Source organism: Magnolia sinica, chromosome 18 (assembly GCF_029962835.1).
Source record: "Magnolia sinica isolate HGM2019 chromosome 18, MsV1, whole genome shotgun sequence".
Taxonomy (NCBI): Eukaryota; Viridiplantae; Streptophyta; class Magnoliopsida; order Magnoliales; family Magnoliaceae; genus Magnolia; species Magnolia sinica.
The window spans coordinates 3,196,211-3,211,508 of record NC_080590.1 but is presented as its reverse complement, the minus strand read 5'-3'; the positions used below and the strand labels follow the sequence as shown (position 1 = coordinate 3,211,508).

Genomic DNA, 15,298 nt, shown 5'->3' with positions numbered 1-15,298 from the left:
TTCAACTAGATTTGTAAAGATGAGGGGATCATATGACCTAACATAATTAGGCACACACTAGAGTAGAATGGTGTAGTGGAACAAATGAATCAAACTTTATTAGAGAGAACCCGAAGTATCTTAAACAATTTTGGGTTAGGCAATGAGTCGTGGATTGAGATTGTTAACATAACTTGTTATTTAGTGAATTGGTACCAGTTTAGGCCAATAAATTGTAAAATTTCAGAAGAAGTGTAGAATGGTCATAATATTGACTACTTAGGGCTGCGACTATTTAGTTATGATGCTTATTCTCATGTACCGTCAGTTGAGAGAGATAAGCTGGACCAAAGAGCGTAAAAGTATACTTTTGTAGGATATGATGATGGTATAAAAGGGATATAAACTGTATGACTGAGTCATATGGAAAATCACAATAAGCCATAACGCTACTTTTGATGAGGATTCCTTACTACATAAGGACGAACACAAAGAAACGTAAAAATCAGCAATTATTGACGTTGAAATCGGAAAAAAAAAAAAGGTGAGGCACAAGAAGAAACCAAGCTACAGGAAAAGGTATAAGAGTAAGTGGAGCTGTCACATGTGAAGAGAAATCCACTGAGTGATCGTAGATTATTAGTAAAATACATATATAACTCGAATATTGCATTCACCCTAATTATGGATGATGGAGATCTGTCTATCTTTCAGGAAGTACTGGATGACTCGAATATTGTATACACCCTCATTACGGATAAGGGAGATTCGTCTACCTTCTAGGAAGCACTAGATGACCCAGATGTTGAGAAGTGGATGTCAGCTATGCGAGACAAGATTGACTCTTTATACAAGAATGGGACGTGAGAGCTTCACTTTGGGTGTAAAACGATCAGGTCTAAATGGATTTACAAGAAGAAACATGATAGATACAATGCTAGATTGGTAGTGAGGGAATATATTTAAGAAGGTGTCGACTTCAGTGAGATATTTGCGTTGGTTTTCAAGCAGGTTTCTATCAAGTTTGTGTTGGTGTTGGTTGTCCAATAAAACCTGGAACTGGAACAAATGGATGTATAAATTGTTTTCCTACATGGGGAATTGTAAGAGTAGATGTATATGAAGTAATCAGAGGGGTTTAAAATTCAAGGGGCAAAGAATAAGGTTTGCAGGTTTATAAGGTCATTGTACGGCCTAAAACAGTATAAGAAATTTGATACTTTCATGGTAAGTCATCGATTTACTAAGAGTGAATATGATCACTATATCTACTTCAATACACTAAGTGATCGTGGATTTATTCTATTGATATTATATGTTAATGATATGCTTATCGCTAGTCAAAGCATGTCTGACATCAACTTATTGAAGACTCAATTATTAGGGACATTCAAAATGATAGACCTGGGGTTTATAAAGAAGATTATCGGCATAAATGTACACAGATATCAGGAGAGGAGTAGATTACAGTTATCTTAGGTAGAATACCTTAAGAATGTATTGGTGGAGTTTGGGATGGACAAATCTAAGCTAATTAGCATACCTCATGTTGTTCACTTTAGACTTTCTTCATAACAATGTTCCATTATAGATGAAGAAAAGTACGTTATGTCTCATATATCATATTTGAGCGCAGTTGATAGCTTGATATATGTCATGATTTATACAGGATTGAATATTTCACATGTAGTCAGTGTTGTGAGCAAATACATGTCAAACCCTAGTAACCAACATTGTGAGGCAGTGAAATGCCTACTTTTTTTTACCCATGAGGTATAATAGACTAAGTTTTGATATTTCAAAAATCACAGAGGAAGCTTGTAGGCTATGTGATTTCATATTACGCAGGGAATGTTGATAGCAGAATGTCGACTTCCGGTTATTCATTTATGCTAATGAGTGGAGCGATCAGTTGGATGTTCAAGTTTAAATCTGAGGTTGCTCTTTCTATAAATGAAGTTGAGTATATGGCAGTGACAGATGCATTCAAGGAATGTATTTGGTTGAAAGGAATGATGAACGAGCTTAGGCTTTAGCAGGAGGCTGTGCCGATTAATTGCAACAATGAAAGCGCGATAAATTTGGCAAATAGTTTAGTTTACCATTATAGAACTATACATATTGATATTCGTCATCATTTTACTCAACAATTGCTTAGGGAAGATAGAGTCACTCTCGAGAAGATCCACACGAGCGTGAATCTGACGAATATGCTTACAAAGGTGGTTCCTGCAGAGAAGTTCAGATTCTATTCTCTCTCTAGGTCTAGTGAAAGTTTGATGAAAATAGAGTATACATGAGATTACAACGATGGTGAAGCTGTGATGAAGGCGAATAGAGTTAGAGCTTAGAGTTATGGTCCATGCTAATTGAAGTCATTCTGGAGATTGTTGTTTGAAGTCTTCAATCTGTACATGAAATATGGGTCTTGATCGACTGACCAGTCTGGTTGATTGATCAGGTGAGCCCCAAAATTATACAAATTAGTCTTTGGACAGTTTTGAACAGGTTCGGTTGATTCATCTGGAGGCTTGAGCAATCAACGATATTTGAAAATACTTATACACTCTTTGGACACTTTTAAGCATGTTCCAGTGATCAAACATATGAGGCTCGATCAATCGAGGACTACTTGATTGATGTCAATCAATACTAAGATGGACGATGCGTGCAGTTTTGCTTAATTGTGCGATCAGTTTTCTATTCCAGGTGTTATGCTATATGCATGGGTGTAATTGTAGGATTATGGTAGAATGATCGAGGATAAAACGTTTTTAGGATTTGAAGAGGAGAAAATAAAGATTTTTCTGAATTGTAAGTTCATCAATTTCTTGTACTTTTTCATTTTCATAGTATTTGTTGTCGCTGTGTCGTGGTTTTTTCCATGTAAAATTTATGTGTCCTTTGTGCATGCTTTGTCATTGTTTATCATTCAACTATTTGATTCAAATTTAGGATTTGCTACCACAAATTCCCAACCGAACAATCCCTAACATTTCTAAGATTATTTGTTGAAATAAGACTAACTATTGGATATTTTCATTTTTAGGCGTCGAATAAATGTCTTAAGAATCCCATTGCTAGATGATCAAACAATCTTTTTGGGTCACAATTCATCTAAACTGGGACCCATAATGTGGACATTCTAATTTAAATTTCTGGCATACCACATGCAATTTCAAATAATTTCCAAGTGCATGTGTATCATCCATCGCCATTCTGCCAGTCTTTTCTCGAAAATGATATATCAGATGCAGGGATCATCTGGGCGGTGGGCTCACTGTTTCCAATTTGGGCCGATGAGATCTTGAGTAACTGGCTGATCTTGTGGCCGGTTGGACCATAAGCTATTTTCCCGACGTAAGGATTGGGTTTCATTGTCCACCTGAAACAAAGGGGCCCACCCATTTTCATTTGAGCCCCATGACACTATTTTCACGGTTCTAGCTCCATGGCTCAGTGATAAATAAACTCTGTTTCAACACTGAGATGATGGGATGAGTGTCCATACGACGTGGGTGCGTAAATTTAAAAAAAATGAAAAAAAAAAAGTAGAGCCATTTTCATGAATGAGGTCACACCAATGGCGATACATGAACCTGGACCCACATTGGGCTGATCAGGTGGGCCACACTTGCAAGTTTAAAGTAGACCACTGACATGCTCCTGATCAGTAGTTCCATGAATATTTCTTCTCCGTTTGCAAATAAACAAGACGAATCTTATGGCATGTGGTGAACGGTCGGATCGTCACACGAGCATGATTTGGGATGGCCAGCAGTTCTAGTGCGGGTTTTGGTCTGGATGACTCTGGCAGTCCAGTCTGCGAGAAACGTCTCGTTGAGTCCTACTGGTTGATCCTTCTGCTTGAGAAAACATCTGGACCGTTGTTGCTCTGGACCAGGGCAATCTAGACCGTCAGTATCCCTCCACGCACCTTCGTAGTTCATTTCGGACCAGCTGGCGAACCATTGATAGATGTATTGCCCGATCCCTGCACCTTCCAACCATCCTTTGGGGAACATTTCCATGACACTGCTTCCTTTGGGCATGAACATCATGTTCGTTAGCTGGGCCCCATGTGCGGTTGCGAGAACGTCGGTATTCCTCATTATCTGTACCTGCAAGCCAAAATCATTATGTATTTTTTAAATGAGGTGTGCTTATATGATCTGTGGGTCCATGGCAACTGTACATTCGATCCAACCCGTCCATCGTGTTCTAACCCTCATGTTCACTGTAGAAACAAAAAATCAGGCTGATCCAAAAATTAGATGGATCAGAACGCAGGGAACAATGTAAAATCATGCCTAAGATCTTCAGATTCACGTGGTGTGGCCCGCCTGGATTTCATAGCGTCCTGGTTTTGTGTCCCTTCGTACTAGTGGGGCTCATATGATGAATGGATTAGATGGCATATACACAATAGGTGTGTCTGACAACGTGGGGAAGGTTTTACTTTTTAGTGGTTGTTCATTCCCCCCAAACAGTTCCTTGTGGTGTGGCCCACATGAATTTATTTTTGTACTTATTTTTGGTCTCATGTCCTAAAAAATAAGATCATATCTAATGTATGGGTCGGATCGGATTCGAAGTTTACGTGGACCAAGTAGAAGGGTGGAGTCCGTACAGAGTAGTATGATTTCTTTAAAAGAAAGAGCATCAAAAGCCATGTGAAGCACCAGTGGTCTAGTGGTAGAATAGTACCCTGCCACGGTACAGACCCGGGTTCGATTCCCGGCTGGTGCATTTCATCTTTTTGGAAGTTGATATTTTGTGGGGCCCAAAAATCACACATCACATTGATAAAGAAATCTCACCGTTCATCACAAAGGGAAACCGTCTACACGTTACCCATGTGCCAAAGGAACAAAGGCGTGCTACAACCAAGCCGCCAGACGGATGGGTCCCAACATCCAGATGCCCTGGACAAAAGATTGCCCCCGCCCTTGATCAATTGAGCCATCCTTTTGTTTATAGCATTGTGGCCAGTTTGTAACGTGGACCCCCCTGATTTCCGGGAAGAGCCATCTACATGGTGGGACCCACCTGATGGACAGCTTTGATCATACCCAAGTGACAAATTTTATTTTTTATAAATTTTAATTTTTAAATCATGGTGTGAAAAACCCCATTGACGGCTTGGATCACACCCAAATGGGGGCAAAAAAAAAAAAGTTTAAAAAATATAATCTTGGTGGGAACCATCAGATGGACGGCTTAGATCATACCTGATCACAGAAGCTCATATTCTTCAGATGCACCAGCTTTAAGGTGCATCCAGCAACCTTGTTACACTCCCTCTCCATCACTAGCTTCACTCCACTCTCATTCCTGAAAGCTCTCTTCCCATCCCTCCCAATCAAAGTAATCCTCACCCCTTTGTTATCTCCTTCACTTGTATCCTTTTGTATTGTAGCATTGCAGAAATCCCAGCATTTGCATCTGATCATCTCAAACAGCCCATGCCTCCTCTCACTAGACATCTTCCCAAGTCCCCTCCTGAAAATCACAGCCTTCTCAAAGCAAGCACTTTCATGTCTCTCCAAGCTATCAAAAACCACATTGCTACTGCCCAAACAGGCCTTCATGAGTTCTGATATCCACCCCCCTACATTTTTAACAACACCCCCACTTTTGAAAACCACAAACCGGGCTGGCCGGGTGCAACCATTCTCCATCATCCATGAGAAGAAGACGGAGAGGGCGTTGAGGCTGTGCCATGGGTTCTCGTAGTCGTAGAAGCTGTCGGCCACGAACGTGAGGCCCGGGAGGACTGTGGAATCCGGTGGGAATGAGTGGCCCGCCGCGATGAGCGTGTAGGATCTTTGGTAGGTGTTCATGCAGAGGGTCATGTTGTGAGGGGGATGGGAGGGGAAGGTGAAGTGCTCTGGCATGCCATGCAGGCTGTGGCCTGTGAGGGTGCTCATGAACCATGTCTTGTTTGGGTGGGTGTAGGGTGGGACCCTTGGGTCCTTTAGTGGGTGGAATGTGGGGCCCACTTGGGGATGTGGGTTTGGAGATTGGTGGTGGTGGGCTGTTTGGGCTGTTGGGGAGCTGGATTTGAGGAGGGCAAGGGATTGGAAGGTGATGATTAGGAGGATGGAGGTGGTGTAGAGGAAGGGGTGGGTGAATTTGGTTTTCTTGTGGAGTTTTGGTGGTGCGGTCTTGTGACTGTGGGGTGGTGGACAGGATGATGAAGGGTCCATGGTATTTGGTATTTGGCCTTTGGCTACGGAGGAGCTGCCGATACAACGTGGTGGCTTTTCATTTAGGCTCTCTCTCTCTCTCTCTCTCTCTCTCTCTCTCACGTTTTTTGGGCATGCTTAGACAGGGTTAGTTAGTGTTTTTGGGTGTTTGGAAGCGTGAGATTTGTGTGTTTTTATTCTGAGATCTACGTTGGTAGTAGACACTTTCTTACGAAAAAGGTGCCATGAGATTCTTGAAGGTTGGAAACATGCGTGAATCTCAATTTTCTGTTACATTCATTTTCCTTAAGTGGGCCCGTCGATGTTCTCATCCACGGGCCCTACACAAGTACGTGGACTGCCAAATGTGGTTCACACAGCATTTTGACTGTGTCCACCTCTTCTTTTGTCCGCATGTGTCCCACCAGATGAATAGATTGATCTAAATTTCCAGCCACGCGATCTTCCTGGTGTGGGCGACTTAATGGGTGGATTGGATCAAGTAGCAGACTGCCCAGAATTGTGGCCAAAACAAATCTCTACAGACATATGGCCCATCTTCAATACAAATGAATTGTTCACTTAGTGGGCCCTACCGTGGATGCTAAATAACATAAATTTGCCTTGAGCTGTTCACTTAGCCATCTTTATCTTTTGACCCATCAGATTTCTGCGGTGGGAAACCCTCATCGGCCCTACTGGATAAATAAATCTCGTATATGACGGTGGATTCGTGTATGGTGAAGATTGAAGCCGTACTGAAATGAGGGTGCCTCCGATGGCTATCTGTTTAAAGGAAGGATTCTAGGCCCGATAACGGACCCATGGTTGGCCAGGGTCGAAAGGCTGGCCAGACCTACTGACACAACCAGATGGAGGACTACGGTCCAATTAGATGGTTAGGATTTGTCCAACTTGTACTCATGGTCCATTCAGGTGGGGCCCACAACTTTGCAACTTACCAATTAGCCCAGTGCTGTCGATTGGCTGGGCCCAACCCACCTGACCAAAGGTTCAAATCCAGGCCTGGCGCTTGACAGCCCTACCCGTAAATAGCCTTTGTTCTCTGGTTAAATGTGGTCCAGTGGGACCATGAAATCTGACCAACCCCACCCGTCGGATCTACTTAGAACGGTCCCGATCATCAACATGTGCTGATGCGACCTTGTCCCTATCACAAAAAAGGGGGCCCATTTGACAAAATTGAAAACTCATGCAAACCGTGCAAAAAGAGAAGAAAGATAAGGAAGCTTTGCAAAGAGGAAAGAGTGAGAAGAAAGCAATCTTCCAGAAGAAAAGGAATCCTTCTCATTTGTACAATCTCCCAGGAGAAGGGATGCCACACAGATAATGTGGGGTCCTCCACTTAGGATCTCACAAATAGGCCACATAATGGGCCAAAATGTGCTCAAGCAAGTGATAATAGATTAAGTTTCAATATATGGACTAATCAGCATAGTGAAAAGGTCAAGTCCAATGCCACAATTGGGTTGTTTCAATTTGAAGGAAGGAGCAATCAATCTAGACATGACGGCAAGAGTGGTTCGGTTATCAGAGTCTTGAACCTGGCTATGTTGTTCATCAGGAATTGGGTTTCCTAACAATTTTTGTGCTTCTTTGGGGTGGGTAGCCTTGGGGCTGGCTTGTATATTGTATTTTCTTTTTTTCTTTTTTCTTTTTTGTTGCCTTTGGCATTAATAAATTGCATCATCTTTTCAAAAAAATATCAAAGATCGTCAATACTTAATGTTTAAATAATCTATGTCAATCACTCTCTCATATTTAGAGAGTCCTCAAATCTCCTTCAAATGGAATACGAAGGATTCTTATGAGGTTGGCAACAAGATATTATTCTTGGAAGTCCAACAATGGATAATTATATTAATACAACAAAGAAACTACACCATGTATTTAAAATGAAGAGCTAAAATGACTAAAAGTAAATATTACGTCCTAAGACCATCAATCGTTTGTTGAGAAGAACTCCATAGTATAAGGAAAGGTATCATCATCCAACAACCTAACTTGATGGATCGAAAGTAAGTGTCAAATTGGAAGAGAACGAGCCTACATGATTAAAAATAATTTTTTTAAAAAAAATGTGCTACCACTTGGAAAGAGAGAAGTTCACATACAAGTGTGGAACTGATAGAAACAATAGACAGAACAAGGGCCGATAGAGCATGCTTATAGGAGATTGTGGAATAGAACAAAAGCTAAAGGATTCAAGATGGCTACAGTTGGTTGTATGCAGGAATGGGCAACACTGAGGAGGAGGAAAGGAAAGGATAGTTGTAGATAAAGGCTTGAATGATAGAATAGAAGAGCTCAAGAGAAAAAATTTGGTTGAGGATATAATTAATATTGTTAGTGCGTGCACCTTAAGTATCAAAAGGCAATTTTGAAAAGCATTGTATGAGATTATTCAATCACCAAACAAGTAAAATGTATCTACAGATGAAAAGATAAGCGAGCACGCAGCGAATGATATTAATGGTATGACAGGGTACATGAGGGGCATGATTTCTGACGAAATAAATGATTCAAAAGTGGCAATCCTTGTGCTTGCAATAACATGTAACTTAGCAATAAGAAAGAAAGAAAGAAAGAAAGAATGAAGAAGGTATGAGAGTAGAAGTTGCCTAAGAATAAGATGGTAGAACTTAAAAGGAGAAAGATTAATATCATTTAGAGAAGAAGTGATAAAAGAAGGCAGGTAAATCTTAAAAGATTAAGACAGGAAGATCTGGATAGAGATGTTGATCACATAAAGATTTAGTCAAGAAGATGTCGATGGAGACGTTGAATGCATAGGAGTGGAGAAAGAATTGTCTAGAGAACCCAAAAGTGAGAAGGCGGACATTAAAACATGGTAGTCAAGGATAAGATCTATAAGGTAAGTAGCAAAGAGATGAGAAATTATAAAGAGTTGTAGATGATAGAAATTTGAAGCACCTCAAAATCTATCAAATTGATAAGGAAGATTAGAAAGTAGCAAGGTCAAGTATAAATCTTATAACAAATTGTATGATAGATTAAGACTTTGATAGAGAAAGATATCTACAAACAACTAAAAAAAAGGAGAGGAAGGAGAGGAAAAGGAGAAATATAAACCACTTTGAATGCGTACGAGGTGAGAATCAATTAGTCTCGGTGAAGCCAGAGAGCTCTGTCTATTGCTGCCCTACTTTGCCATTTGTTTTGGTGTGTCGGGAGAGCTCTTGATGTCTCCTAGATGATATTTTTTTATCTTTTGCTTTGTGCTATTAATTGAGGCTATATGATAGGTGAGGGCCAGTTATTTTGTGTCACCCACCTGAATTTTGTACAGCTAGCTTCTTTTTTTTTCTTTTTTCTAGTTCCTGTAATGAAGAGAGTGGCCCTTTTTTTTTTTCCTCAAATTTTCATTGACAAGGAGAATTGAGCTTACAAAAAAAACCACTGAGCGGGGGCTGAGGCGAAAAATAGCCTAAGACCCCCTGCTGTACATGAATTCACATGTGCTCCCACCTTTGAGAAAAAATAAAAATAATAAAATAAGGTAGAGATGAGGAGGTTGATGTATAATGATGCTGGCACAGGGATAAAACCAGAAGCATCGGACCCTATGGGTTAGGAGCATGTGTTTATTATCATAGCATTCAGGCAAACTAATCTTAACAAGGACAAGGAAAGTAAAGGCTATGGGGAGAGAAGATATACATATAGAAGTGCAAAAATCATAATCATTGAAACCTTATCCCCATTAATTGGGTTCAGCTATATGAATCATGTTGCACCATTCCACTCTTTTAAGGGCAACACCTTGAGTTAGACCATAGATCATCAAGTCTTTTCTTAATAGTTACTACCCCTTCCACATCCTTAGGCCTTCCCCTTGCCCTTTTAGAGCCTTTAACTTGTACCAACTCAGTCCTTCTAACCAGCATGGTTCTCATTCACTGTCACACCAAACTAAACCATCTAAGTCTAATTTCCCTCATGTTATTACCTATTAGTGCTATTCCTAAACTCGCTCGAATACATTAATTTCTCGTTCTATCCTTCCTCATCTTCCCACGCATCCTTCTCAACATCCTTGTTTCAGCTACATTCATCTTATGAATATTTCCTTGACTACCTAAAATTTTGTCCCATAAAGCAAGGTTAACCGGGTGAATGATATTAGGCATTATATATATATATATATATATATAGAGAGAGAGAGAGAGAGAGAGAGAGAGAGAGAGAGAGAGAGAGAGGTGGGAACACACCACCTATAACTTTTTTAATACTGTGTGGAATTGAATTATGTTGGTTACTTGGGCTTTTTTTAAAAAAATTACAAGCCAAGAAATGCCACACGAGTGGAGTAGCACCATAATAGCTTTCTACAAGAATAAAGGGAATGCACTAAGTTACACCAACTATTGCAGGATCAAACTTATAGAGCCATATAATGAAGCATTCAAATAGAGTATTGGAATAAAGATTGAGATAAGCAGGGAAAAAAAAAATAGAAAATCACTTTGGCTTTATGCAAGAGAGATCAATATTTGAAACTAACTTTCTGCTTAAGCAATTGATGGAAAATTACCCAGACAAGGGAAAGAAGTTTTACACGGTTTCCAAAACTCTAGAAAAAGCATAAAAATAGAGTTTTGGGAAGGCTATATGGTGCTAGATGAGGAGGAAAGGGGTCCCAAGAGGTTATATCATCATTAAAAACATAATCAGGATGCACCCACAAAATTTTAAAAAGGCCTATGGTGAGACTGGTGAGTTTCAGTAGTAGAGGGTCTTTATTAAGGGTCATATTAAGCTCTTAACCTTTTTGTACTTGTTATGGATAAATAAGTTGTTAGTATCCAAGATGAGGTGATTAGCACATCTTATTTTTGGCTGATGTAGCATTAGTTGAAGAGACTAGAGAGGGCATAAATGCTAAATTGAAGGCTTGCAGGATGGCTCCACAATCTAAAGGCTTATTAATTAGCAGAACCAAAACGGAGTATTTATAATGATATCTTAGTAAGATAGTTACAGAGGAAAGACTTTATTTAAAATCAATGATCGAGATTTTCCTCAAAGATAGGTGTTTTGGTACCATGACTTTATTCAAAAGGATGGAAGGTCAACAAGAATATTTCCAATATTATTAGAACTAAGTGGATGAAGTGGAGATGGACTTCTAGAGTGTTTTGTAATCATTGAATGCCTATGAAACTTGAGAAATATAAAACAACTATTTGCTAGCTAAATATTTGGAGGATGTTGTTGTGTGATGAAAAGGATGTTGAGCAGAGATTGAATGTTTACAAAGATGAGGATATTAAAATCAAAGTTTGAGAATGTGAGGAAGGATAGAACTAAGACTAAGATCATCCAAAGCAAACTAGGAGTTGTCCCAATAAAAGATGAAGTTAACCAATCACAGAGTTCCTCCTTTGGAATGGGAAAGAATCAAGTGGCTCATGAAAATCCCACCTGATACCTATACTGCTACGTTGAAAGGAATAGTCCATCTGTCAGGTGAACTCCACGGTAGATGGGCACGGATTGGACAACCGCAACCGTCCAATCGATGTGTACTTTTGCAAGCCACCGATCACATGGCTGGGATTGTCCAGCCAGTTAGTAAGCCGGTAGAACATTTCTGTGCACTGTAGACGGCCAGGTGTATGGTGGGACCATCCAAATGAATGTTCAAGATCATCATACAGGTTACCAGGCTACGTGCGATGCTCGATACGCAGAAATTGTACACATGGCATATATTAACTGGATAAACTGACTAGATTGTGCAGTCCTCTGTCTCCAGGTCACATTTCCAAGATCAGATAGGTTGAACAATCCCGACCTCTGATTGGTGGACCTTGTTTGCAGAAAAATTGGACCGTTGGATATATTTCATTCTTAACCGTCCAATAAATGCCCACCAATACCATAGTGAGATAATAAAACAATCTTAATTTTTGGTTCGTGATACATCTATACGGGGGCGCGTAAATTTGGACAGTTTTTTTGACTGCTTGTATTCCACGATCGCAAATTCTAAGTAATTCCTAAGCGCCTGCGTATCATGTATCACGCTCTACCAAAGTAGCTAAGTTTTTCATAAAACCAGACGCTCCAAAATATTTTGAGGGCAATTTTGTCATATCATCTACTAAAAAAACGGACAGTATAATGCTTAAAACTACAGAAATACCCTTGGAAAAGGGCACTCTCTCCCATCCGCTCAGCAACCCGCAGGAAGATAACCGTGGGGCATCAAGTTTCAAACTACATTCCAAGACCACTTCTGTAAGGGCCTGTTTGGATGCCTGTAACTTTTCTAAAATGTAAGTAAGTTACGGGTGACTTTGTTACAGTTGACGTTTGGGGGAGGAAAGTCATAGGTGACTTTCTCTCAACCTGCAACTAAGTTACAGGAGAAAGAGCCGAAAATCTTACAAGCGCTACAGTCGTTTTTCAAGTTACCTGTAACTAACGGTTGAAAATTTTGAAATGAAAATCGTTGAGAAGAATCGCACCTGCATTGAAGAAGCGTACCTACCTTCTCAGATGGAGTGAAGGCCTCCGTTTCCCTCTCTCAGTCTCATTCTCCCTCTCCCTCTCTGATCCAACTTCAGCGGGGTTAGAAAACCCCTTTCTTTCTTTCCTTTTTTTTTTTTTTTGGTTTTCCTTTCCTTTTTTTTTTTTTTTCATCGGGGTTGACAAAGGCAGTTTGGCTAGAGGCGTGGGTAACGTCCGATGGTCTGTGGGGTCCAACATCCTGTATTTGTTTTATCCATGCCGTCCATTCATTATTTTGGATTGTTTTAGGGCTAGATTCCAAAAATGAGGCATATCTAAATCTCAGATGGACCACACCACACAAAATAGTAATGATTGAAAGTCCACCGTTAAAACTCCTTAGGCCACTGTAATGTTTGTTTCACATCCAACCTGTTGATTAGGTCAGAAAGACCTGGATGAAGGGAACAAAACAAATATCAGTTTGATCCAAAACATCAATGGCCTACCAAAAGTATTTAATGGTGGGCATTCAATCAACATTGTTTCTAGTGATTTGGTCCACCTAGGATTTTGATGTACCTTATTTTTGGGTTGATTTCTTGAAATGATCTAGAATAATGGATAGATGGCGTGGATAAAACAAATACATCATGGTGGGGCCCACATTCCATTATTCATTTTGTATAAGTGAGGCATGTTGGTCAGTGCAACTTGTCCCCGTGCAGGTCCCAAATCTGTTTTAACATATGATGAGCCCACTTTTATGGCCTACCTATTGATTTGTTTAGCCTAAGAATCAACCAAACTATTCATTTACATGGGCTTGATAAAATGGAATAATTTTATCCAATCTTTTTAACGTGTAAATCTGATTTTTCAATGATTCACTATTTCAAGCTCTACTTAATGTGAATATGCAACTTATTACCTATAATAAAGTTTCAAGTTATCCAAACACAAAGGGCCTGTTTGATTTTCCAATCCCAAGGGAAATGCCCCATGAATGGTAATAAATATTTCCCTCCTTAGTTGCCACACTCTTCCCTATAATTGATTTGACGACTTACTTTTTGGGGTAAAAACGGCAAATATTGTGAAATATTTATGGGTCCCACTGTGATGCATATCATATATCTATACCGTTCATCCATGATGAATTTATAATATAAGCCAAAAAAATGAGGCATATCCAAAGCTCAAGTGGACCACGCCATAGAAAAATGTGAATCAAATACTTACCGTTAAAAACTTCCTGAGGCCATTGTTTCTTTTGGTATGGGCCAGTTGAGTGTTGGATCAACCTCATTTTTCTTCGAATATCTCAAAATGTTGTGATAAAATGGATGGACGGAACAGATATGTCATATACATCAAGATGGAATCCTAAAATGGCCGCTACTACTTTTGAACCAGTTTCCAAGAATGAAATTCCCATGAATATCCAAACAGGTGAAACGGTAATAATAAGCCATTTCCAGGGTATTTACCGTTTCCCGGTGAAACGATAAAAATTAAACAGGCCCAAAAAGTAAGTTAACTGTAAGTACGTTACAGCTTATATCCAAACAGAATACCTGCATGTGACATTCTTACAACTTAAAAAAGTTACAGGCATCCAAACAGGCCCTAAATTTACAAAATTTAGAGGGTAAAACCATACCACCGAAAAAGAAAAAAAGAAAAAAAAAACCTTAGAAACAAGATATCTTCACTGACCTAAGATGGACACCACATCACCTTCGAGATCTAGGGCCAACCACGTGAATCAATCGTCGCCGTAGGCAAGGAACCGATAGAGCTCCTCGTACGGACCGTCGAAGTAGAGGTCCGCCTCGAACCATTTGGGGTAGCGGACGACGTCGCCGGCCTCGAACCGCATCGACCGCTTGCCGCCCTCGGGCACGACCCTCACTTCCCCTCTCACAATATAGACCAGCTGGTCCACGTGCCAGTCCCAAGGCAACCGGCACTTGCCGGTTTTCCACATCGACCACCGAGAGACGCCCAGCTCCTCCAGCCGCTTCTTCGGTACCCCTCTCTCCACCCGCACGTGGTAGAGCTCCTCCAGCGGTTTCTCGAACCTTGCCGTGACTGTTCGAGCCCTGGGCCCGATCTTGTTCGGGCTTGTACGGATCGGTACTCGGCCCGAGGACGGTAGGAGGGAGGTGCTGAAGCTGAGGGCTCCGCTCGCCATCTGCTGCTGCTAGTTCGTTCAAAAGCCGAGGGCTTTTTTTTTTTCTTAACGAAATAGAGTTTTATCCGAAATAGAGTCTTACCCCTTTACCCTTCACCCGGTGGGAAGAGAAAAAATGCCCTTTTTTGGGCTAAAACTTTGATACTCTGGCGGAGTATGATGGATGATACTCGGGCACTTGTAGAGAATACTTCGAACATGTACACGTGGCATACATCGTCATCGTCGTCATCTAAGCCTTATCCCGACTAATTGGGGAGCGGATTAGGTGCGGCCCTTGCCCCGGCCTAACCCAAGACCAGGGACGCGGGTTGCACGCCGAAAGCTTTCGGAAGTTCTTCCTGCATGTGGAAGTTAGGTGGGACCCGCCGTGCAGTTTTTCATAAATCCACCCCGTCCATCCTTTTATCCAGCTTATTTAAGGATAAGAGGACAA

At 40.6% G+C, this 15,298-nt stretch overlaps 1 protein-coding gene and 1 non-coding gene across 4 annotated transcripts; one reads left to right on the top strand and one right to left on the bottom strand.

Annotated features, from left to right (window-relative positions):
- Positions 1-3,535: 3,535 nt before the first annotated feature.
- On the bottom strand, positions 3,536-14,920 carry LOC131233325 (uncharacterized). 3 transcript variants are annotated; one of them, XR_009165170.1, is made up of 3 exons: positions 14,385-14,920; positions 5,211-5,481; positions 3,670-4,100 (listed from the first exon to the last, which is right to left on the bottom strand). XR_009165170.1 is itself a non-coding variant. In XM_058229996.1 (2 exons), exons 1-2 carry the CDS (start codon positions 5,463-5,465, stop codon positions 3,702-3,704), a joined length of 654 nt encoding a protein of 217 aa, XP_058085979.1. In that variant the 5' UTR covers positions 5,466-5,480; the 3' UTR covers positions 3,536-3,701. The 3 variants fall into 3 exon arrangements, 1 of the variants encoding a protein (XP_058085979.1); XM_058229996.1 differs by lacking the exon at positions 14,385-14,920 and having other exon boundaries at positions 3,536-4,100; positions 5,211-5,480; XR_009165169.1 differs by lacking the exons at positions 3,670-4,100; positions 5,211-5,481 and adding an exon at positions 12,277-12,447 and having other exon boundaries at positions 14,290-14,920.
- Positions 4,658-4,728, top strand: TRNAG-GCC (transfer RNA glycine (anticodon GCC)). The gene has a single exon. It is a non-coding gene; the product is annotated as a tRNA-Gly (tRNA).
- Positions 14,921-15,298: the final 378 nt, after the last annotated feature.

Excerpts from the sequence above, each read along its gene's own strand:
- LOC131233325 (XM_058229996.1), bottom strand. The coding sequence starts at position 5,465 with ATGTCTAGTGAGAGGAGGCATGGGCTGTTTGAGATGATCAGATGCAAA. Across the intron at positions 4,101-5,210 it reads ATATGAGCTTCTGTGATCAG|GTACAGATAATGAGGAATAC; the intron begins GTATGATCTAAG and ends TTTGGCTTGCAG.